General features: G+C 36.4%; 1 protein-coding gene across 1 annotated transcript in view; it reads left to right on the top strand.

Annotated features, from left to right (window-relative positions):
• The window catches only part of PPP2R5A (protein phosphatase 2 regulatory subunit B'alpha), a 92,249-nt gene that overhangs the window by 51,252 nt on the left and 15,680 nt on the right, over positions 1-25,317 (top strand). Inside the window, exon 4 of the mRNA XM_067729017.1 lies at positions 23,110-23,202. Coding sequence (XP_067585118.1) covers positions 23,110-23,202 — 93 coding nt within the window. The remainder of the gene's footprint in view (positions 1-23,109; positions 23,203-25,317) is intronic.

Here is a 25,317-nt window from a genome sequence, read left to right as displayed (position 1 = left end):
TGGACCGGGGCACGAACCCGCGTCCCCTGCATTGGCAGGCGGACTCTCAACCACTGCGCCACCAGGGAAGCCCTAAAGTACTTGACTTTTAATTTGTTTTCTTAACATTTTCTTTTCTCAAAATATTGCTTTTCACTTTTTTTATTGTGGTAAAATACACTTAACATTTACCATTTAAACCATTTTAAAGTGTATTCTGTAGCATTAAGTGCATTTTTAATGCTATGCAACCATCACTACTATCTAGTTCCATAACCTTTTCATCACCCCAAATGGAAACCCCCTTGTCATTAACAGTCACTTTCCATTCTCCCACCCCCATAGTCCCTGGCAGCTTTTCATCCACATTCTGTCTCTATGGATTTGGTTGTCCTGGATATTTAATATAAATGGAGTCATATAATATGTGGCCTTTTGTGTTTGGGTTCTTTCACTTAACATTTTCAGGGTTTATCAATATTGTAATGTGTATCAATATGTCATTCCTTTTAATGGCTGAATAATATTCCATTGTATGGACATACCACATTTTGTTTATCCATTAATCAGTAGATGGACATTTGGATGGTTTCTACCTTTTGGGTGTTGTGATTAGAGCTGTTAAGAATGTTACACATTCATGTACAAGTTTTTGTTTAACATCTGTTTCCCATAGATTTTGATATGTTGTGTTTTTGTTTTCATTCATTTCAAAATATTTTCTGATTTCCTCTGTGATTTATTTGGCCCATTAGTTATTTAGGAATGTGTTTAATTTCTACATATTTGTGACTCCCAGATTTCTTTCTGTTACTGATTTATAATTTTATTCCATTGTGGTTGTAGAATATACTTTGAAGTTTTCAATCCTTTTAAATTTATTGAGGCTTCTTTTTATGGTCTAGCATATGGTTTATCATGGAGAATGTTTCATGTGTACTTGAGAAGACCACGTATACTGTTGTTGTTGGGTGGAGTGTTGTGTTGAAATCTCTTAGATCTACTTGGTTGTTTAAGTCTTCTGTTTCTTTGTTGATGTTCTGTCTAGTTCTGTCCATTATTGAAAGTGAGATATTGAAGTCTCCAACTATTGTTGTTGAATTGTCTATTCTCTCTTCAGTTCTGTCAGTTTTTGCTTCAGGAATTTTTGGGGCCCTATTGTTAGCTGCATATGTGTATAATTGTTTTATCTTCCTCTTGGATATGTCCCTTATCATTATAACTCTAATAACAGTTTTTGTGTTAAAGTTCATTTTTTCTGATATTTACTGTCTAACTGCCACTGTCTAACTCTCTTTTGGTTACTGTTTGCATGATATGTCTTTTCCATACATTTACTTCTTATCTGTTTGTTTCTTTGAATCTAAATTGTGTTTTTTGGGAATTCCCTTGTGGTCCAGTGGTTAGGACTCTCCACTTTCACTGCTGAGGGCCTGGGTTCATTCCCTGGTCAGGGAACTAAGATCCTGCAAGCTGCACAGCATGGCAAATAAATAAATAGTGTTTCTTGTAAGCAGCATGTAGTTGGAACCCGTTTTTTGTTTGTTTTTTTCTTTTAATCAATTTTGACTGTCTCTGCCTTTTGAGCAGTATTTAATCCATTTACATTTAATGTAATTACTGATAAGGTAGAATTTATGTCTTCCATTTGGCTGTTTTATGTCTTATATCTTTTTTGTTCCTCTATTCCTCCATTATTACCTTTTGTATTAAATAGGTATTTTCTAGTGTACCATTTTAATTCGCTTGTTTCTTTAACTGTATTTTTTTTAGTTACTGTCTTAGTAGTTACCCTAGGGATTACAATTAGCATCTTAAAACGATCTAGTTTGGTTGAATACTAACTTAATTTTAGTAGTATACAAAATTTTGGTCCAGGATACCTCCATTCCCTCCCCCTTCCTTTGTGGTATTACTGTCATAAAAATTAGATCTTTATGCAGACATAAAATAGCATCTTATTACACTTCACTTTATTGCACTTTGCAGATATTGCATTTTTTACAAATTGAAGGTTTGTGGCAATCCTGTGTTGAACAAGACTATCAGAACCATTTTCCAACAGCATTTGCTTACTTCATGTCTCAGTGTCACATTTTGATAATTCTTGGAATACTTCAGACTTTTACATTGTTATATTTTTTTATGGTGATCAGTGATCTTTGATGTTATTATTGCAAAAAGATGACAACTTCCTGAAGACTCAGATGATGGTTAGCATTTTTTAGCAATAAAGTATTTTTAAATTAAGGTATGTACACTTTTTTTAAACATAATGCTATTGCATACTTAAGAGACTATAGTGTACACATAACTTTTATATGCATTGGGAAACCAAAAAAAATAATGTGACTTGCTTTAGTGCAATATTCGCTTTATTATGGTGGTCTGGAACCAAACCTGCAATATCTCCAAGGTATGCTTATACATTGTACACCCATCAACACAGTTTTGTAATTATTGCTTTATGTGGTTGTCTTGTAAAGCAGGAGAACAAAAGAGTTATAAATAAAAGTACATTTATACTGTCTTTTATATTTACCTATGTAGTTACCTTTACCTCTTTATTTCTTCCAGTGGATTCAAGTTATATATGGTGTCCTTTCATTTAAGCCTGAAGGATTCCTTTTAGTATTTCCTGTAAGGCACAATAGTATTTCCTGTTTGTCAGTTGATCTGGGAATCTCTTAATTTTCCCTTCATTTTTGAAGGAGAGTTTTGCTGGATATAGAATTCTTGGCTAACTGCCTTTTTCCTTCAGCACTTTGAAGGTGTCATCCTATTGGTGCTCTGGTGTCCATGGTTTTCTTTTGAGAAGTCAGTTATTAAAAATATTTAGGATCTGATGTATGTGATAAGTTATTTATTACTTGCTGCTTTGAAAATTTTCTTTGTCTTTAACTTTCTGTCTGTTTGATTATGATGTCTCTAGATATGCATCTCTTTGACTATTCTAGTTGGACTTCAGTGAGCTCCACTTAATAGTTCATTGTATAAATTAATACTTTTCATCAAATTTGGGTTGTTTTTAGCTATTTCTTCAGCTATTTTTGTTCATCTTTCTCCTCTCCCTCTGAGACTCCCATTATGTATATCTTCGTATGATTGATGGTATCCCATAGGTCTCTGAAGCTCTGTTCATTTTGTGTTCAATCTTTCTTTCTACACCTCAAACTAGATAATCTCTATTGACCTTTCTTCTGCCAGCTCAAACTGTTTTTCATTGTTTTTTGTGAGACAGCAAATTTACTGAAGTCCTCACTCTGCCATTGCAAAAGTCCATCTCTGTAGCACATTTTTTTAGTTGAGACTGAGGGAGGGATAGTCTTCTTGCCCTAATGTCACTGTGTGATAACTCACTCCTCATAATTATTGGAAAATTGGTAATAAAAATTTATTATATAGATTGGTTCAAGATGGTGGAGTGGAAGGACGTGGTCTCACTCCCTCTTGCAAGAGCACTGGAATCAAAACTAACTGCTGAACAGTCATCGACAGGAAGACACTGGAACTCACCAAAAAAGATACCCCACATCCAAAGACAAAGGAAAAGCCACAATGAGACGGTAGGAGGGGCACAATCACAATAAAATCAAATCCCATAACTGCTGGGTGGGTGACTCACAAATGGGAGAACACTTATACCACAGAAGTCCACCCACTGGAGTGAACGTTCTGAGCCCCACATCAGGCTTCCCAACCTGGGGGTCCAGCAACGGGAGGAGGAATTCCTAGAGAATCAGACTTTGAAGCCTAGCAAGATTTGATTGCAGGACTTCGACAAGACTAGGGGAAACAGAGACTCCACTCTTGGAGGGCACACACAAAGTAGTGTGTGCATTGGGACCCAGGGGAAGGAGCAGTGACCCCATAGGGGACTGAACCAGACCTACCTGCTAGTGTTGGAGGGTCTTCTGCAGAGGCCGTGGGTGGCTGTGTCTCACCGTGAGGACAAGGACACTGGCAGCAGAAGTTCTCGGAAGTACTCGTTGGCGTGAGCCCTCCCAGTGTCCACCATTAACCCCACCAGAGAGGTAGGCTGGTAGGCTCCAGTGTTGGGTCTCCTCAGACCAAACAACCAACAAGGAGGGAACTCAGCCCTACCCATCAGCAGACAAGCAGATTAAAGTTTTACTGAGCTCTACCCACCGGAGCAACAGCCAGCTCTACCCACCACCAGTCCCTCCCTTCAGGAAACTTGCACAAGCCTCTTAGATAGCCTCATCCACCAGAGGGCAGAAAGCAGAAGCAAGAAGAACTACAATCCTGAAGCTTGTGGGAAAAAACCCACATTCACAGAAAGATAAACAAGATGAAATGGCAGAGGGCCATGTACCAGATGAAGGAAGAAGATAAAATACCATAAAAACAACTAAATGAAGTGGAGATAGGCAACCTTCCAGAAAAGGAATTCAGAATAATGATAGTGAAGATGATCCAGGACCTCAGAAAAAGAATGGAGGCAAAGATCGAGAAGCTGCAAGAAATGTTTAACAAAGACCTAGAAGAATTGAAGAACAAACACCTAGAAGAATTAAAAAACAAACAAACAGAGATGAACAATACAGTAAGTGAAATGAAAAATACACTACAAGGAATCAATAGCAGAATAACTGAGGCAGAAGAACGGATAAGTGACGTGGAAGACAGAATGGTGGAATTCACTGCTGTGGAACAGACGAAAGATAAAAGAATGAAAAGAAATGAAGACAGCCTACGAGACCTCTGGGACAACATTAAACGCAACAGCATTCGCATTATAGGGGTCCCAGAAGGAGAAGACAGAAAGGACCTGAGAAAATATTTGAAGAGATTGTAGTCTAAAACTTCTCTAACATGGGAAAGGAAATAGCCACCCAAGTCCAGGAAGCACAGAGAGTCCCAGGCAGGACAAACCCAAGGAGAAACGCGCTGAGACACATAGTAATCAAATTGACAAAAATTAAAGGCAAAGAAATATCATTGAAAGCAGCAAGGGAAAAAATGACAAATAACATACAAGGGACCTCCCATAAGGTTAACAGCTGGTTTTTCAGAAGAAACTCTACAAGCCAGAAGGCAGTGGCATGATATATTTAAAGTGATGAAAGGGAAGGGATTTAAAGGGATGAAAGGGAACCTACAACCAAGATTACTCTACCTAGCAAGGATCTCATTCAGATTCAATAGAGAAATCAAAAGCTTTACAGAAAAGCAAAAGCTGGGAGAATTCAGCACCATCAAACGAGCTCTACAACAAATGCAAAAAGAACTTCTTTAAGTGGGAAACACAAGAGAAGAAAAGGACCTACAAAAACAAACCCAAAACAAGAAAATGGTAGTAGTAACATACATATCGATAATTACCATAAACGTGAATGGATTAAGTGCTCCAACCAAAAGACACAGGCTCGCTGAATGCATACAAAAACAAGACCCCATCTATATGCTGTCTACAACAACCCACTTCAGACCTAGGGACACATACAGACTGAAAGTGAGAGGATGGAAAAACATATTCCATGCAAATGGAAATCAAAAGACAGCTGGAGTAGCAATACTCATATCAGATAAAATAGACTTTAAAATAAAGAACGTTATAAGAGATGAGGAAGGACACTACATAATGATCAAGGGATCAATCCAAGAAGACGATATAACAATTATAAATATATATGCACCCAACATAGGAGCACCTTAATACACAAGGCAACTGCTAACAGCTCTAAAAGAGGAAATCGACAGTAACACAATAATAGTGGGGGACGTTAACCCCTCACTTACATCAACGGACAGATCATCCAAAACGAAAATTAATAAGGAAACACATGCTTTAAATGACACAGTAGACCAGATAGATTTAATTGATATTTATAGGACATTCCATCCAAAAACAGCAGATTACACTTTCTTCTCAAGTGTGCACGGAACATTCTCAAGGATAGATCACATCCTGGGTCACAAATCAAGCTTCAGTAAATTTAAGAAAATTGAAATCATATCAAGCATTTTTTCTGACCACAACGCTATGAGATTAGAAATCAATTACAGAGAAAAAAACGTAAAAAACACAAACACATGGAGACTAAACAATACGTTACTAAATAACCAAGAGATCACTGAAGAAATCAAAGAGGAAATCAAAAAATACCTAGAGACAAATGACAACGAAAACACGATGATCCAAAACCTATGGAATGCAGCAAAAGCATTTCTAAGAGGGAAGTTTATATCATTACAAGCCTACCTCAGGAAATAAGAAAAATCTCAAATAAACAATCTAACCTTACACCTAAAGAAACTAGAGAAAGAAGAACAGTCAAAACCCAAAGTTAGTAGAAGGAAAGAAATCATAAAGATCAGAGCAGAAATAAATGAAATAGAAACAAAGAAAACAGTAGCAAAGATCAATAAAACTAAAAGCTGGTTCTTTGAGAAGATAAACAAAATTGATAAACCATTAGCCAGACTCATCAATAAAAAGAGGGAGAGGCCTCAAAATTAGAAATGAAAAGGGAGAAGTTTCAATAGACACCACAGAAATACAAAGCATCCTAAGAGACTACTGCAAGCAACTCTATGCCAATAAAATGGACAACCTGGATGAAATGGACAAATTCTTAGAAAGGTATAACCTTCCAAGACTGAACCACGAAGAAATAGAAAATATGAACAGACCAATCACAAGTAATGAAATTGAAACTGTGATTAAAAATCTTCCAACAAACAAAAGTCCAGGACCAGATGCCTTCACAGGTGAATTCTATCAAACGTTTTGAGAAGAGCTAACACCCATCCTTCTCAAACTCTTCCAAAACATTGCAGAGGAAGGAACACTCCCAAACTCATTCTATGAGGACACCATCACCCTGATACCAAAAGCAGACAAAGATAATACAAAAAAAAGAAAATTACAGACCAGTATCACTGATGAATATGGATGTAAAAATCCTCAACAAAATACTAGCAAACAGAATCCAACAACACATTAAAAGACTCATACAACATGATCAAGTGGGATTTATCCCAGAGATGCAAGGATTCTTCAATATACGTGAATCAATCAGTGTGGTACACCATATTAACAAATTGAAGAATAAAAACCATATGATCATCTCAATAGATGCAGAAAAAGCTTTTGACAAAATTCAACACCTATTTATGATAAAAACTCTCCAGAAAGTGGGCATAGAGGGAACCTACCTCAACATAATAAAGGCCATACATGAGAAACCCACAGCAAACATCATTCTCAATGGTGAAAAACTGAAAGCATTTCCTCTAAGATCAGGAACAAGACAAGGATTGCCACCCTCACCACTATTATTCAACAGAGTTTTGGAAGTCCTAGCCACGGCAATCAGAGAAGAGAAAGAAATAAAATGAATGCATATTGGAAAAGAAGAAGTAAAACTGTCACTGTTTGCAGATGACATGATACTATGCATAGAGAATCCTAAAGATGCCACCAGAAAACTACTAGAGCTAATCAATGAATTTGGTAAAGTTGCAGGATACAAAATTAATGCACAGAAATCTCTTACAGTCCTATACACTAATGATGGAAAATCTGAAAGAGAAATTAAGGAAACACTCCCATTTACCACTGCAACAAAAAGAATAAAATACCTAAGAATAAACCTACCTAGGGAGACAAAAGACCTGTATGCAGAAAACTATAAGACACCGATGAAAGAAATGAAAGATGATACAAACAGATGGAGAGATATACCATGTTCTTGGATTGGAAGAATCAACATTGTGAAAATGACTATACTACCCAAAGCAATCTACAGATTCAGTGTAATCCCTATCAAATTACCAATGGCATTTTTTACAGAACTAGAACAAAAAATCTTAAAATTTATATGGAGACACAAAAAACCCCAAATAGCCATAGCAGTCTTAAGGGAAAAAAATGGAGCTGGAGGAATCAGACTCCCTGACCTCAGACTATACTACAAAAGTACAGTAATCAAGACAATATGATACTGGCACAAAAACAGAAATGTAGATCAATGGAACAGGATAGAAAGCCCAGAGATAAACCCACGCACCTTGGTCAACTAATCTATGACGAAGGAGGCAAAGATATACAGTGAAGAAAAGACAGTCTCTTCATTAAATGTTGCTGGGAAAACTGGACAGCTACATTGTAAAAGAATGAAATTAGAACACTCCCTAACACTATACACACAAAAAATCTCTAAGTGGATTAGAGACCTAAATGTAAGATCAGACACTTTAAAACTCTTAGAGGAAAACATAGGAAGAACATAGGAAGAACACTCTTTGACATAAATCACAGCAAGATCTTTTTTGATCCACCTCCTAGAGCAATGGAAATAAAAACAAATATAAACAATTGGGACCTAATGAAACTTAAAAGCTTTTGCAAAGCAAAGCAAACTACAAACCAACCGAAAAGACAATCCTCAGAATGGGAGAAAATATTTGCAAAGAAATCAACAGACAAAGGATTAATCTCCAAAATATATAAACAGCTCATGCAGCTCAATATTAAAAAAACAACCAATCCAATACAAAAATGGGCAGAAGACCTAAATAGACATTTCTCCAAAGAAGACATACAGATGGGCAAGAAGCACATGATAGCTGCTCAGCATCACTAATTATTAGAGAAATGCAAATCAAAACTACAGTGAGGTATCACCTCACACCAATTAGATTGGACTTCATCAGAAAATCTACAAACAACAAATGCTGGAGAGAGTGTGGAGAAAAGGGAACCCTCTTGCACTGTTGGTGGGAATGTAAGTTGATACAGCCCCTGTGGAGAACAGTATGGAGATTCCTTAAAAAACTAAAAATAGAATTACCATATGATCCAGCAATCCCACTACTGGGCGTATACCCAGAGAAAAGCAGAATTCAAAAAGACACATGCACCCCAATGTTCATTGCAGCACTATTTACAATAGCCAGGTCATGGAAGCAACCTAAATGCCCATCGACAGATGAATGGATAAAGATGTGGTACGTATATACAATGGAATATTACTCAGCCATAAAAAGGGATGAAATTGGGTCATTTGTAGAGACGTGGATGAATCTAGAGACTGTCATACAGAGTGAAGTTATGTCAGAAAGAGGAAAACAAATATTGTATATTAACACATATAATCAGAACCTAGAAAAATGGTAAAGATGAAGAGGTTTGCAGGGCAGAAATTGAGACACAGATGTAGAGAACAGATGTATGGACATTAAGGGGGGAAAGTGGCAGGGGGTGAGCCTTTTACTTTCACAGTAAATACTTACATGGCAATTCAGAGCTGCTTCTACTTCCCATACTCTTCTCCTTCCCCTCCTCCAACTCCCTATTTTTGATAGTTGTACATAGTTAGAATATATAACTGATTTTATACTAATCTGTCACCTTTATGCCCAACACTTGTCATTAGTTCTACAGGTAATATATTTAATATTTACTATCAATCCTTATGAAAAGTTTCTCTGACCATTTCTTGGTAATTTGAAGCTCATTCTTTAGTAGAAGGGCTCATGGGACCACTACTTCCTGAGTCGTTGCATGTTTCATCTCAGTTTGTCTCTAGCATTTATGTTTAAAGGTCAATTTGAATTGATATAAAATCCTTGGTTCAGCTTCTTAATTTCCTTAAGTACCTTAAATATGTTATTCCATTGTCTTCTTATTTCAGTCTGATTTTTTTCCTCATATTCTTGGTCTTTATGCCTGGACGCCCAAAGGATATTTTTCCTTTAATGGCCAGTTGGTTTTTTGTTTTTTGGTTGCACTGGGTATTCGTTGCTGCGCACAGGCTTTCTCTAGTTGCGTCGAGCAGGGGCTACTCTTTGCTGCAGTGCATGGGCTTCTCATTGCAGTGGCTTTTCTTGTTGTGGAGCACAGGCTCTAGGTGTGCTGGCTTCAGTCGTTGAGGCTCGCGGGCTCTGGAGTGCAGGCTCAGTAGTTGTGGCACATGGGCTTAGTTGCTTCTCAGCATGTGGGATCTTCCTGGACCAGGGCCCGAACCCGTGTCCCCTGCATTGGAAGGCGGATTCTTAACCACTGTGCCACCAGGGAAGTCCCGCCAGTTGCTTTTCTTGGTCTATACATAAGTGTTGATGTTTTCTACATCAGTTTTCCCAGTTGAATAGTGTTCTTTTGCTGTAAAAAAAACACTTTTATTTTTGAAAAGTTTTCTTCAATAATACTTTTTAGTATATCTTTTGTTCCACCCCATTGTTTTCTTCTTTGGGAATACCTGCTATTCATATGTTGGCTCTTTGCTTCTGTCTATATATATCACTTTCTCTTGAAATCTTTTTGTTTTTCTTACCTCTTTCTTCATTTTTTTGGATTGTCTTTAATCTTTCTTTTTTCCGTACTCTTTTTCATTTTTCCATTACTCTAGTTGAAAGGCAGACTGACAGAATCAATATTTAGTTTTTCCAGCTTCAGTAGTAGAGACATGCAGGGGAAAGGGAATGGGTGTTAGATTAGCTAAGCAACAATGCCTGCCACAGGCTTGAACCATTGGAGGCAAGAGTCTATCCTGAATAAAATGAAAAATGATAGATTTGTTAATGACAATAGGATTGATAACATCAGCTATTTTCTACATAGTTCCTAGGAGATAGAGAGGAACCTTGCTTTTATATATGGGTGCTCGGTGTTGCTTCAGATTATATTGTTTGTTTGTTTGTTTGTTTTTGGCCGCACTACATGGCTCGCGAGATCTTAGTTCCCCAACCAGGGATTGAACCCAGGCCCTCAGCAGTGAAAGTGTGGAGACCTAACCACTGGACCACCAGGGAATTCCTCCAGATTGTATTGTTGAGTTTTTATTTTACCAGGACTTATATTTATTAGTGCCATTTCATTCTATTTTTATTATAAAAGATGAGAAAGAAATTTATATTCTAAACTATTTGGGACACTTTAAAGCAATAGTCTGCCTCATTATTTATTCACTCTGTCTAGCACCTATACATCCAAATAAAATGGAAGAGGAATCCTAGGATTAGTGTAAACTGATAAAATTTTTGAGATTTATCAGCACATTAGAGCTTATAGAATAGAAAAACTGAAGTGGTAAACTATGTTTTAATAGCACTGCACAGGGTTCATCTGAAATTTCATGCCATAGTTGGTATAAAATTAGTGATAATAGGTTTAATGATGCAAAGGTTTTAAAAGCATGAAATTCTCATTAGCCAGTAAGTTATATATATTTTTAATCACATGTAGTTGGATAACCTGAAAAAAAAATCTCAGTCTTTGAATTTTTAAAAACAATTTTTCCATTAAGATATTTTTATATGCCCTTGGGAATTAACAGTAAATATTCAGCCATATATACAATGTGCTTTCTGTTTTTCACTGGTATGATTTGAAGTTTACTTAAATTCACTGGAACTAGTGGTTCTTAACATTTTAGGAGATGGTGAGTTGCTTTCAAAATATGATTTTTTAAAAATGAGTTTTCTCTCAAGACAAATTCATAGATACCTAAGAAATATTACATAGCCATGGTCTTCTGATTAAAAGGCTCTGCTCTGGATATATATGTTTATAGTTAAAAATCTTTCTAGTAACTAAAATTTGGTATAGTTTTTAAATTTGGCAGTCAGATGGTCTGTTAAATGCGAAGTGAACTGATTGATAGGATTTGTCAGTAGCTACATCATCATACTTTTTTTAGAGTGGAATGTTAAAGCTGTTCTGATGAATGAACTTATAGAGAGTATAGCACTGAGGAAGTTTGCTCAATGAATTCATTCCTTGTTGTTAATATATCTTGAATCATGTCACCTGGAATTTTTTTTTTTGTACTAAAAGTTTACATTTTACATATAGCTTATCAGGTCTTTGATGCTAGAAATTGATTTGCCAGGATGAAAAATAAATATTAAATTTAGTTAATGAGGGGAATAATCTCAAGTAATTTCAGACCTTTCAAATTTTTGTTTCTTCAACTTTTTGTGAATTTTCTAAAAAGGTGCTAATTTACAATTTCTTTTTACTTTTTTTTCCACACTGTAATGGAAATACTAATGAACAATGGAATAAATGGAATAAAGAAACACAGAAGAAAAGAAAGGCCATTTTAGCACTGGGGATCACTATCTGGCCATATCTTTTAATTTACTGAGTATTATATGATAATTATTGATGTAAAACAGCTATAAGTTATTTTTAAATTTTCTTTCCTAAGTATTATTGCTTTGTATTTATTGAAGACCAACAAGATAGTAATTTTCTATATGCCTACTTCTAGATAATTAGAGAGGCATGACTGCTATACTAGCTTGGAATACAGGCAGGTTATGTAGTATTTTTATTTTCTTTTATCAACTATCTTCTTTTTTTGGCACAGATAATTAAGATGTAATTATGTAGGATACTGAATAGAACACAGACCATTTTAGGATAACTTGATTTGAGGAACTAGAGGCTCTTCTTTATGATCTGTATAAGTAGAAATTTAAAGTGGGGACATACATATTTTATAATGTACACCTTCACATCCAAATAGCTCTTGACCAGATGCTATATTTTAAATATTTGCATGTTCTAGGAATCAAAAATTATAGGGACTGTGACTTAGTGCACCAACACTTATGCACAGAAATAGAAAAGGAACATCTTTTATCCTTATTTTAAGGTTGAGAAACATTTTCATTACTTTGACCTTTTTAATTGTAAATAGTTATTTGTTATTAATTATCTTTTTAATTATTATGGTTAAAAGAGCAGCAGAAAAATAGGCTGATCATATTTAAGCTATTCAAGGTTTGTGGAGAATATGTCCTATTTTTAAAAGGAGAAAAAAACAACAACCCAGATTCTTACAGGACTAAGATTTTGTTAATGTTTGCTATGTTCCAGGCAGTGTTCTGGGCACTTAATATCCGTCATTGAATTTAGTATACGTTAATTCTTACATAAATTCTTTCAAATATTAAATCAATTTTTAAAGCCCCATTTAAATTAGCTTCCTCTTAATGGAGGTTGGAAAACATTCAGTCAGCATACTCCTTGAAAAAGAGCCTCTGTGTATTTGTAAATCATTAAAGTTGCTTTTAAGTCTGCCTTTCTAAGCCAAACATTTCTACTTCCTTCAGCTTTTATATAGGTCTTATTTTCAAATACATTAACGATCTATGCTCTTTTGTGGTGTGCCTTCTAAAATCTTTTATTGGTAAAGAACAGAATTTTATGTATTTTATTTTAACTGCCTTAGGAAGGACACAGTCAGTACTGAATAGAATGCTAAGATTATCCTTCTTTCCTTACACTTTTTAGTTATCTTTCATCTTTTAGGGTATTTTTTGGATTAAAGGAATAGGAGGACCTTGAACATATGTGAAGATTGCCATTTTATTAGAGAAATAAGCCCATTGCTGGAAGTATCTATTGTCCCTTTGCAGCACTGTTTGTTAGGTTCTTGGAGCAAATTATTTTTTCATGTGGAAGAACATAGAGAAACTTTAATACAGAAATACAAATACAGTTTCTCAACTATGATTTTCATTCATTCAGCAAATATTTATTGGGCATCTCTTGTGTTTCAGGCATTATTCTAAATATTGGGGGTAAAGCATTGAAGTAATAAGCAAACTGTCTTGCACTCTAGGGGAAAAGAATAAATAATACTATGTCAGAGTGTGATAAATACAAGAAAAAAAGTAATGCAGAATAAAGAGTATAGAGAGAGTGACAGTGGGGGCGGGGTAAAGTTTTATAGAAGCATGGTCTTAGTTGTGCCATATTGAAGATTTTTAGCTCTGTAGGTCACTCGTGTTTTTCTACCTCTGTTTGGGATTACTGAACATGTATTTAACCTTTTGTCATCATCTCTTAAGTGGTGCTAAGTTGGTTGCATAAAAGCTTTTTGCTACTCATCTTGACTGGTCACTTAATTAATGTTCACCGTGTCAGGTAAGTGATGCAGATGAAACCTGTGTAAGAAATGATATGTCATATCTGTGATAGGCACAGGTTTCAACTGTATATGTGATTTAGAAGATTCATTTTGATCTGGAGCTTGATATCATGTAAGTCTCCCAAAAGACATGCTATTACTGTTAAAACTAATAAGCCTTAAGCCCTGAATGCATGCCATGCTTGACTCAGGGCTAACTTGGCCCCTCCTTACCACAGCTTTTAACTTGGAATCTGCATAAAGAGTCTCTGATTTCACACCCACCAGCCCCTACGCTACACCATCTTCTTCTTGAGACATCTACCTTTCTTATAAAAGCCCTCCTCTTTCTTCTTGATTTGTCCAAAATCACACCTAATGCAGGGCTCAAGTTTTATGTCCTCCTTAAAACTTTCCTGTTGACCTTATTCCACAGTGATATAGCCCTTTTCTAAATGTCTCCTGAACTCATAGTTTGTGCCATATAGTTTTTGTGTATATACCATTTTATATGTTTTTATTTTTGTCTTACCTCCCCAGTACGTGAATGAGCTTTTCAGAGCTTACCTGCTATCTGTTCACACTAAACATAGTTAAAGGAAAACTTGTTTCTTCTACCCTCAACATTTCTGACACCAAATATATAGATTTTCCGCACCAAGAAATTCTTCAGTTCTCTGTGAACATCAGCTGGGTGTCCTACAATTTATTCATTCTGACACTGACTACCCAGAGTTAGCAAGGACCCCAGGGGTTAAGGGCTCAGTCCATCAAGACTGGGGTCTTGCCATCACTGCAGTTGGCAGTCGAGAGTCTGGGCCTCCCATACTTCTGACTAATTGGCTATAAATCTGGGGTTACCATAACCCACTCTTCTGGTTCAATAATTTGTTACAACAGCTCACAGAACTCAGGGAAACACTTTACTTACTGTTACCAGTTTATTATAAAGGATATAACTCAGGAATAGCCAAATAGAAGAGATGAATAGGGTAAGGTGTGGAGAAGGGGCTTGGATTTTCCATGAACCACCCTCCCAGCACTTTGTCGTGTTCACCGACCCAGAAGTTCTTCAAACCCCTTTGTTTAGGATGTTTCTGATGGTTGTATCACGTAGGCATGATAAACTAAATAATTGGCCATTGGTGGTTAAACTCAATCTTCTTCTCCCCTTCGTGGAGGATGGGGGCTTGGGCTGAAAGTTCCAACCCTCTGATACTATGGTTGGTTCCTCTGATAACCAGCCTTCATCCTCCAGAGTCACCTCATTAGCATAAACTCATAACCATAAACTGTGGTTGAAAGGGGCTTATTATGAATAACAAAAGATCTTCTTCTCACTCTTTATCGCTCAGGAAATTCCACGGGTTTAGGAGCCCTCTGCCAATAACCAGGGATGAAGACCAAATATATATTTCTTATTTTATCACAACATCACAGTAGCCCAGCATTAGAGATGAAAATAGGCACTGAGCAGGTTGTGCCAGTGAAACTGCATAGCAGTTTGTGAGAATGTACTAACACTTCACAAGACTCTGATAATTTTTGTATATCTTTTTGCATGTGTTAGCCCAAAGCAAAATTATCTATATAGTTGGTTGATTAGAAAATTATTTATAAATAAAAAACTAATATCAACTTCTATTTTTTCTTGTTATATTTTTTCTTAAGGGTAAATTTTTTTTTATATATACAGCAGGTCCTTATTACTCATCAATTTTATACACATCAGTGTATACATGTCAATGCCAATTGCCTAATTCATCACACCACCACCACCACCCCACCAGCACTTTCCCCCCCTTGGTGTCCATACGTTTGTTCTCTACATCTGTGTCTCAATTTCTGCCCTGCAAACCGGTTCATCTGTACCATTTTTCTAGGTTCCACACATATGCCTTAATATACGATATTTGTTTTTCTCTTTTTGACTTACTTCACTCTGTGTGACAGTATCCAGATCCATCCACATCTCTACAAATGACCCAATTTCATTCCTTTTTATGGCTGAGTAATATTCCATTGTATATATGTACCACATCTTCTTTATCTATTCGTCTGTCGATGGGCATTTAGGTTGCTTCCATTACCTGGTTATAGTAAATAGTGCTGTAATGAACATTGGGGTGCATGTGTCTCTTTGAATTATGGTTTCCTCTGGGTATATGCCCGGTAGTGGGATTGCTGGATCATATGGTAATTCTATTTTTAGTTTTTTAAGGAACCTCCATACTGTCCTCCATAGTGGCTGTATCAATTTACATTCCCACCAACAGTGCAAGAGGGTTCCCTTTTCTCCACGCCCTCTCCAGCATTTGTTGTTTGTAGATTTTCTGATGATGCCCATTCTAACTGGTGTGAGGTGACACCTCATTGTAGATTTGATTTGCATTTCTCTAATAATTAGTGATGTTGAGCAGCTTTTCATATGCTTCTTGCCCATCTGTATGTCCTCTTTGGAGAAATGTCTGTTTAGGTCTTCTGCCCATTTTTGTATTGGGTTGGTTGTTTTTTTTTATATTGAGCTGCATGAGCTGTTTATATATGTTGGAGATTAATCCTTTGTCTGTTGATTCGTTTGGAAATATTTTCTCCCATTCTGAGGTTTGTCTTTTCGTCTTGTTTATGGTTTCCTTTGCTGTGCAAAAGCTTTGAAGTTTCATTAGGTCCCATTTGTTTATTTTGGGTTTTATTTCCATTACTCTAAGAGGTGGATCAAAAAAAGATCTTGCTGTGATTTATGTCAAAGAGTGTTCTTCCTATGTTTTCCTCAAAGAGTTTTAAAGTGTCTGGTCTTACATTTAGGGTCTCTAATCCATTTAGAGATTTTTCGTGTGTATGGTGTTAGGGAGTGTTCTAATTTCATTCTTTTACAATGTAGCTGTCCAGTTTTCCCAGCATCACTTAATGAAGAGACTGTCTTTTCTCCCCTGTATATCCTTGCCTCCTTTGTCATAGATTAGTTGACCATAGTGCATGGGTTTCTCTCTGGGCTTTCTATCTTGTTCCATTGATCTGTGTTTCTGTTTTTGTACCAGTACGATATTGTCTTGATTACTGTAGCTTTGTAGTATAGTCTGAAGTCAGGGAGTCTGATTCCTCCAGCTCCACTTTTTTCCCTCAAGACTGCTTTGGCTATTCAGGGTCTTTTGTGTCTCCATACAAATTTTAAGATGATTTGTTCTAGTTCCGTAAAAAATGCCATTGGTAATTTGATAGGGATACGTTGAATCGATAGATTGCTTTGGGTATTATAGTCATTTTCACAATATTGATTCTTCCAATCCAAGAACATGGTATATCTCTCCATCTGTTGGTATCATCTTTAATTTCTTTCATCAGTGTCTTATAGTTTTCTGCATACAGGTCTTTTGTCTCCCTAGGTATTTTATTCTTTTTGTTGCAGTGGTAAATGGGAGTGTTTCCTTAATTTCTCTTTCAGATTTTTCATCATTAGTGTATAGGAATGCAAGAGATTTCTGTGCATTAATTTTGTATCCTGCAACTTTACCAAATTCATTGATTAGCTCTAGTAGTTTTCTGGTGGCATCTTTAGGATTCTCTATGCATAGTATCATGTCATCTGCAAACAGTGACAGTTTTACTTCTTCTTTTCCAATTTGTATTCCTTTTATTTCTTTTTCTTCTCTGATTGCCGTGGCTAGGACTTCCAAAACTCTGTTGAATAATAGTGGTGAGGGTGGCAATCCTTGTCTCATTCCTGATCTTAGAGGAAATGCTTTCAGTTTTTCACCATTGAGAATGATGTTTGCTGTGGGTTTGTTGTATATGGCCTTTATTATGTTGAGGTAGGTTCCCTCTATGCCCACTTTCTGGAGAGTTTTTATCATAAATACGTGTTGAATTTTGTCAAAAGCTTTTTCTGCATCTATTGAGATGATCATATGGTTTTTATTCTTCAATTTGTTAATATGGTGTATCACATTGATTGATTTGCGTATACTGAAGAATCCTTGCATCTCTGGGATAAATCCCACTTGATCACGGTGTATGAGTCTTTTAATGTGTTGTTGGATTCTGTTTGCTAGTATTTTGTTGAGGATTTTTGCATCTATATTCATCAGTGATACTGGTCTGTAATTTTCTTTTTTTGTAGTATCTTTGTCTGGTTTTGGTATCAGGGTGATGGTGTCCTCATAGAATGAGTTTGGGAGTGTTCCTTCCTCTGCAATGTTTTGGAAGAGTTAGAGAAGGATGGGTGTTAGCTCTTCTCTAAATGTTTGATAGAATTCACCTGTGAAGCCATCTGGTCCTGGACTTTTGTTTGTTGGAAGATTTTTAATCACAGTTTCAATTTCATTACTTGTGACTGGTCTGTTCATATTTTCTATTTCTTCGTGGTTCAGTCTTGGAAGGTTATACCTTTCTAAGCATTTGTCCATTTCTTCCATTTTATTGGCACAGAGTTGCTTGTAGTAGTCTCTTAGGATGCTTTGTATTTCTGCAGTGTCTGTTGTAACTTCTCCTTTTCATTTCTAATTTTATTGATTTGAGTCCTCTCCCTCTTTTCTTGATGAGCCTGGTTAATGGTTTATCAATTTTGTTTATCTTCTCAAAGAACCAGCTTTTAGTTTTATTGATCTTTGCTACTGTTTTCTTTGTTTCTATTTCATTTATTTCTGCTCTGATCTTTATGATTTCTTTCCTTCTGCTAACTTTGGGTTTTGTCTGTTCTTCTTTCTCTAGTTCCTTTAGGTGTAAGGTTAGATTGTTTATTTGAAATTTTTCTTATTTCTTGAGGTAGGCTTGTATAGCTATAAACTTTCCTCTTAGAACTACTTTTGCTGCATCCCATAGGTTTTTTTTTTTTTTTTTTTTTTTTTTTTTTTTTTGCGCTACGCGGGCCTCTCACTGTTGTGGTCTCTCCCGTTGCAGAGCACAGGCTCCGGACACACAGGCTCAGCGGCCATGGCTCACGGACCCAGCCGCTTCGCAGCATGTGGGACCTTCCCAGATCGGGGCACGAACCCATGTCCCCTGCACTGGCAGGCGGACTCTCAACCACTGCGCCACCAGGGAAGCCCATCCCATAGGTTTTGAATCATCGTGTTTTCATTGTCATTTGTCTCTTGGTATTTTTTGATTTCCTCTTTGATTTCTTCAGTGATCTCTTGGTTATTTAGTAACATATTGTTTAGTCTCCATGTGTTTGTGTATTTTACGTTTTTTTCCCTGTAATTGATTTCTGATCTCATAGTGTTGTGGTCAGAAAAGATGCTTGGTATGATTTCAGTTTTCTTAAATTTACTGAGGCTTGTTTTGTGACCCAGGATGTGATCTCTCCTGGAGAATGTTCTGTGCGCACTTGAGAAGAAAGTGTAATCTGCTGTTTTTGGATGGAATGTCCTATAAATATCAATTAAATCTATCTGGTCTATTGTGTCCTTTAAAGCTTGTGTTTTCTTATTAATTTTCATTTTGGATGATCTGTCCATTGGTGTAAGTGAGGGGTTAACGTCCCCCACTATTATTGTGTTACTGTCGATTTCCTCTTTTAGAGCTGTTAGCAGTTGCCTTATGTATTGAGGTGCTCCTATGTTGGGTGCATATATATTTATAATTGTTATATCTTCTTCTTGGATTGATCCTTTGATCATTATGTAGTGTCCTTCCTGTCTCTTGTAACATTCTTTATTTTAAAGTCTATTTTATCTGATATGAGTATTGCTACTCCAGCTTTCTTTTGATTTCCATTTGCAAGGAATATGTTTTCCCATCCCCTCACTTTCAGTCTGTATGTGTCCCTAGGTCTTGAGTGGGTCTCTTATAGACAGCATATATATGAGTATCGTTTTTGTATCCATTCAGCAAGCCTGTGTCTTTTGGTTGGAGCATTTAATCCATTCATGTTTAAGGTAATTATCGATATGTATGTTCCTATGACCATTTTCTTAATTGTTTTGGGTTTCTTTTTGTAGGTCCTTTTCTTCTCTTGTGTTTCTCACTTAGAGAAGTTCCTGTAGCATTTGTTGTAGAGCTGGTTTGGTGGTGCTGAATTCTCTTAGCTTTTGCTTGTCTGTAAAGCTTTTGATTTCTCCATCAAATCTGAATGAGATCCTTGCCGGCTAGAGTAATCTTGGTTGTAGATCTTCCCTTTCATCACTTTAAATATATCATGCCACTCCCTTCTGGCTTGTAGAGTTTCTGCTGAGAAATCAACTGTTAACCTTATGGGAGTTCCCTTGTATGTTATCGTTTTTCCCTTGCTGCTTTCGGTAATTTTTCTTTGTCTTTAAATTTTGGCAGTTTGATTACTACGTGTCTCAGCGTGTTTCTCCTCGGGTTTATCCTGTATGGGACTCTCTGCCCTCCCTGGACTTGGGTGGCTCTTTCCTTTCCTATGTTAGGGAAGTTTTCGACTATAATCTCTTCAAATATTTTCTCGGGTCCTTCTCTCTCTCTTCTCCTTCTGGGACCCCTATGATGCAAATGTTGTTGCATTTAGTGTTTTCCCAGAGGTCTCTTAGGCTGTCTTCATTTCTTCTCATTCTTTTTTCTTTATTCTGTTCTGCAGCAGTGAATTCCACCATTCTGTCTTCCAGGTCACTTATCCGTTCTTCTGCCTCAGTTCTTTTGCTATTGATTCCTTCTAGTGTAGTTTTCATTTCAGTTATTGTATTGTTCGTCTCTGTTTGTTTGTTCTTTAATACTTCTAGGTCTTTGTTAAACATTTCTTGCATCTTCTTGATCTTTGCCTCCATTGTTTTTCTGAGGTCCTGGATCATCTTCACTATCATTATTCTGAATTCTTTTTCTGGAAGGTTGCCTATCTCCACTTCATTTAGTTGTTTTTCTGGGGCTTAATCTTGTTCCTTCATCTGGTACATAGCCCTCTGCCTTTTCGTCTTGCCTACCTTTCTGTGAACGTGTTTTTTGTTCCACAGCCTGCAGGGTTGTAGTTCTTCTTGCTTCTGCTGTCTGCTCTCTGGTGGATGAGGCTATCTAAGAGGCTTGTGCAATTCCCCTGATGGGAGGTACTGGTAGTGGGTAGAATGGTAATTTTTTTAAATTTTATTTATTTTATTCATTTATTTTTGGCCGCATTGGGTCTTCGTTGCTGCGCACAGGCTTTCTCTAGTTGCAGTGAGCAGGGGCTACTCTTCGTTGCATTGTGCACATTTCTCATTGTGGTGGCTTTTCTTGTTGCAGAGTATGGGCTCTAGGTACATGGGCTTCAGTAGTTGTGGTGCTCCAGCTCAGTAGTTGTGGCTCACAGGCTCTAAAGCAGAGACTTGGTAGTTTTGGTGCACGGGCTTAGTTGCTCCACGGCATGTGGGACCTTCCTGGACTAGAGCTCGAACCCATGTCCCCTGTATTGGCAGGTGGATTCTTAACCACTGTGCCACCAGGGAAGCCCTCATTATATTCTTAATTCATACTTAACATTAAATATTAAATTAGATAATAATTAGACCAGATAAGCATCACTCTTTTTGCATAGTTGGGCAAAGATGAATCAAACAAAACAATATTTACTCAGATCCCAAAACTGTTGTTAGCCTTAGCATATTATTGAACTCACTGCAGTAAAAATTTGCTATTCTGTGGTGAATGATAGAGCTCAGATCTGGTAATGCTTTTTGTATGTTGTGGGGTCTGTAAATTTCGTGTAGCAATTTTCTCCGCCTCCCTTCTGTATTGTGGCCTAACTGGCTACCTAAATGTTTATTGAATGATTGTTTTTACTTTGGGATCTAATCCTCCTTTTTTGTTTTTAGGGTGCCAGCTTGATATGTTGTTTAATAGCTAGTAAATTAAGGCACATTTTGGGCTAGACTCCTGCCTTTTATAGCTATTAGGTTACCATAGAAAAAAAGTTTAGTGTTTTTGCCTTTCTCCTTGAAAGGTAGATGTAGGTGTGATGTAGGTAAGTTGAACTAAACATTACTTTTAATTCTGATTTGTGGCAGCAAGTGAATATTTTGCTATTACAATAGCCCCCCTTTATCCACGGTTTTGCTTTCTGCAGTTTGTTACCTGGGATCAACCGCAGTTCGAAAATATTAAGTGGAAAATTACAGAAATAAACAATTCATAAGCTTTAAATTGTGTGCCATTCTGAGTATCATGTTGAAATCTCCCATCGAGATGTGAATCATATCTTTGTCCAGCATATCCAGCCCATTAGTCACTTAGGAGCTACCTCTGTTACCAAATCGACTGTTATGGTATTGCAGTTCTTGTGTTCAAGTAACCCTTATGTTTTACTGAGTAACAGCCCCAAAGTGCGAAAGTGGTGATGCTGGCAGTTTAGACATGCCAAAGAGAAGCTGTAAAGTGCTTCCTTTAAGCAAAAGGCGAAAGTTCTCAATAAGGAAAGGAAAAAAGCATATGCTGAGGTTGCTAAGATCTATGGTAAGAATGAATCTTCTATCTGTGAAATTCTGAGGAAGGAAAAGAATCGTGCTAGTTTTGCTGTCACACCTCAGACTGCAAAAGTTATGCCCACAGTGCTTAGTTAAGATGGAAAAGTCATTAAATTTGTGGTTAGAAGATATGAACAGAAAATAGGGTTTGGTGCCATTTGAGGTTTCAGTCATCCAGTGGGGGGGTCTTGGAACTTAGCTCCCATGGTTAAGCGGGGAATACTGTATTTTTAAGATGTCTGGCACTTTTTAGTAGAAGGCTTGTTAGGACTTCTAGTTTATTCACTGTGGTGCACAGACATTTCTTCCTGAGCCCTGTACTTATATGATTTGGTTCATTACTTCCCAAGTGTGGATTTTTTCCCACTGTAGTTTTATAGAAAGACTTGAAGTTTTTCTCTTTTTTTTTAGTTGGTATTGATACACTGCCCCTTATAATTCAGTTTACTTTTACCTGGAGGTTTCTGATTCTGCATTTAAGGAACTCTGGAGATTAAGCTGAGGTAGGTTAGTGGTCCACTGGAGAAGGGTTCCCAGTGAGTATGGAGTGCAAAATAGTCTTCTAAATTAAATATTTTATAGGCATTATCTATGTTTTCTGGCTCCTGTAAGTTAATATTTTCAATGAATGATGCAACACAATAAATAAATCCCCAAATCTACTAGCTTAGGAGACCAAACTGTGCATATATATTTAGTTTTTTAAAAACTGTTACCAACTCATGACATTTTTAAATGAGATCTGAAATATCCTTACTAAGTTGGTAAGGGAGGTATGTTTTTGGTATGAAGTAATGACTTAAGGTAAAATTTTATAGGCACCATCTTAGCTTTTATTTCACTTTGTCTTGTAGTTGGTGTATGAATTCTTCTTAAGGTTTTTGGAGAGCCCTGATTTCCAGCCTAGCATTGCAAAGCGATACATTGATCAGAAGTTTGTACAACAGGTAAGGAATTCTTCTGTCTTAAATTTTTATATTCATCTTAGCAATGATTTATTAACTTGTGATTAAAATAGTCTTTCAAAACTTTAAGGATTTCTGTTTAACAGCACTTAATATTCTTGCCAGGCAATGAAAATAAAAGTAAGTAGCTTTGAGAACACAAGAGTATTTTTTAATCAAGGGTGGCCTTCTAGTGAAATCAATCAAATTATCCTATCCAATCCTAAATCCTCATAGTTGTTTTATAAAGACCAGAAAAGCAAGCCTTTCTGGAATATCTAACTTAGAAAATTTGGTATAACTAGGGGGGAAACCTTTTTTAAAATTTTTAAGTCTTTGAGCTTGAACTTGACATATGGTTCTAAGCACTGTGACTTTGAAATGACAGAGGGTGGAAAAAATAGAAATGGAATTATTGTTAGAAGTTTGGGCTTTATGCTCCTTTCTTATCATCAAGTGTCACTTACCTTTCCTTTTTTTTCCCCCCTTCCCATCTTAGGCATTCTAGCCACCCAGTTCCTAAACCACAAATAAAATGGGATCTTTAAGAAGAAAAGGAGATAGAGTTAAACGTGTGTGATACCTTCTTTCTTTTTATAAGTTGATTATTAGTTGGTTCTTTTGGAACCTTAAATACTCAAAATTAGTTTATCAGAATGTGTTTATTTTTATTTTCAAAATCTTTTCAACAATTTAAAGGCCTCTTTTTAACTATGTGGTCTTTGCTGGCCCTAGACAAAATTGTGAAGTAGACCAAACCTCTGTGGGTCCATTTTCTCTTTTGAAATACGTATCTGTAAGTTGGGTCTCATTAGGAATTCTCCTCTTCTAAACTAATTAGCATTTTAAAGAAAGGTAGGAGATGGGTGGAGGGGTTGTAATGAAGTGCTGAGGCCAGGATTAAAGATCATTACAAGGATGTTTGCTGCCCTCTTCCCACCATTGTGTGTCCCCTAGCATAAAGATTATACAAGCGTGAGTTCCACATACTTGGAGTTCATTTTTGGTCATTTCCTGTAATTACCAGATAAAGTATTTTGACTAGTAGCTGTGAAGTATTGATAAATGAAGAATATTGTCAAGAATATGTCCTTCAGCCATTCAAGTAGTTCTTCATAAACTATGAAGAAATATTAGGTGTGTGTTAACAGTAAAATGTTAACTTCATTTCAATAACAAGTTAAAAGCAGTCAGATTAAATGGAGCTATGTTATTTTGGTAATTGCAAATGAATGCATATTTATTTCCTTCTATAGCTCTTGTGTGCTACAGAAGGAATACAGTGTATTAAGGAACTTCAGTAATGCCATGTTAAGTTGTATTTAAGATAATAGCAGGTTGAGTGGAACAATTGCCTTAGGGCTTCCTCACTCTGGAGCTTGAGGTGTTTTGGCTGCTGGATTATTCAGTGGATTTGAGGGGGAACAAGAAGAAAACTGGTAGGGTAGGATCCATTTTCTACATTCTACTCTGAGTGCCTGAATTATCTGAAAAGCCAAGGCCCAATAATTTGTTTCTAGCAGTTTATATCACTGTGATTTCACAGATCACTGCTCTGAGGTATTCTTAGTATGTTGCTTCCATAAATATTACTATGAGAATTCTCAGCTTTTGTATTTTGAAATTATTTGATTAGGTGGTAAGTTTAAGACTTACAAGTACAGGAGAAAAATCTAAAGTATAAATTTGGACATTTATCATTTCAAGAGAAGAAAACAAGTGTGTAGTTCCAGGTTATGTTCAAATCATAGGATTTCAGAAGAAGGAAGCTAAGAATTATTGAGTGCTTTTTATGTGCCAGGCACTGTCCTTATATGCTTTTATATAAAGAGCTAGACCATATCCAAATTCACAGAGCTAGAAAATGGCACAATCAGGATTTGATTATATATAAATAGATTGTTTTATTTAGATTGTAATATTTCAAAATAACTTATTTAAATAGATTTGACACTTAGCTAACAACTGTTCTCTACTATTTTACGTTGACCCTGAGGATCAACTTGTATTACATTATGTTTGTTCTTGAATTAGACATAGGAACCTTAACAATTAAGGGTTCCTTTTATTAATTTCAAAGCATATCTTCCAAGTAAACCCAACATCAGAACTTGGATT

Source organism: Pseudorca crassidens, chromosome 2, assembly GCF_039906515.1.
Source record: "Pseudorca crassidens isolate mPseCra1 chromosome 2, mPseCra1.hap1, whole genome shotgun sequence".
Lineage (NCBI taxonomy): Eukaryota > Metazoa > Chordata > Mammalia > Artiodactyla > Delphinidae > Pseudorca > Pseudorca crassidens.
Note: the sequence above shows the minus strand (reverse complement) of the source record. Positions and strands in the feature narration are given on the sequence as shown.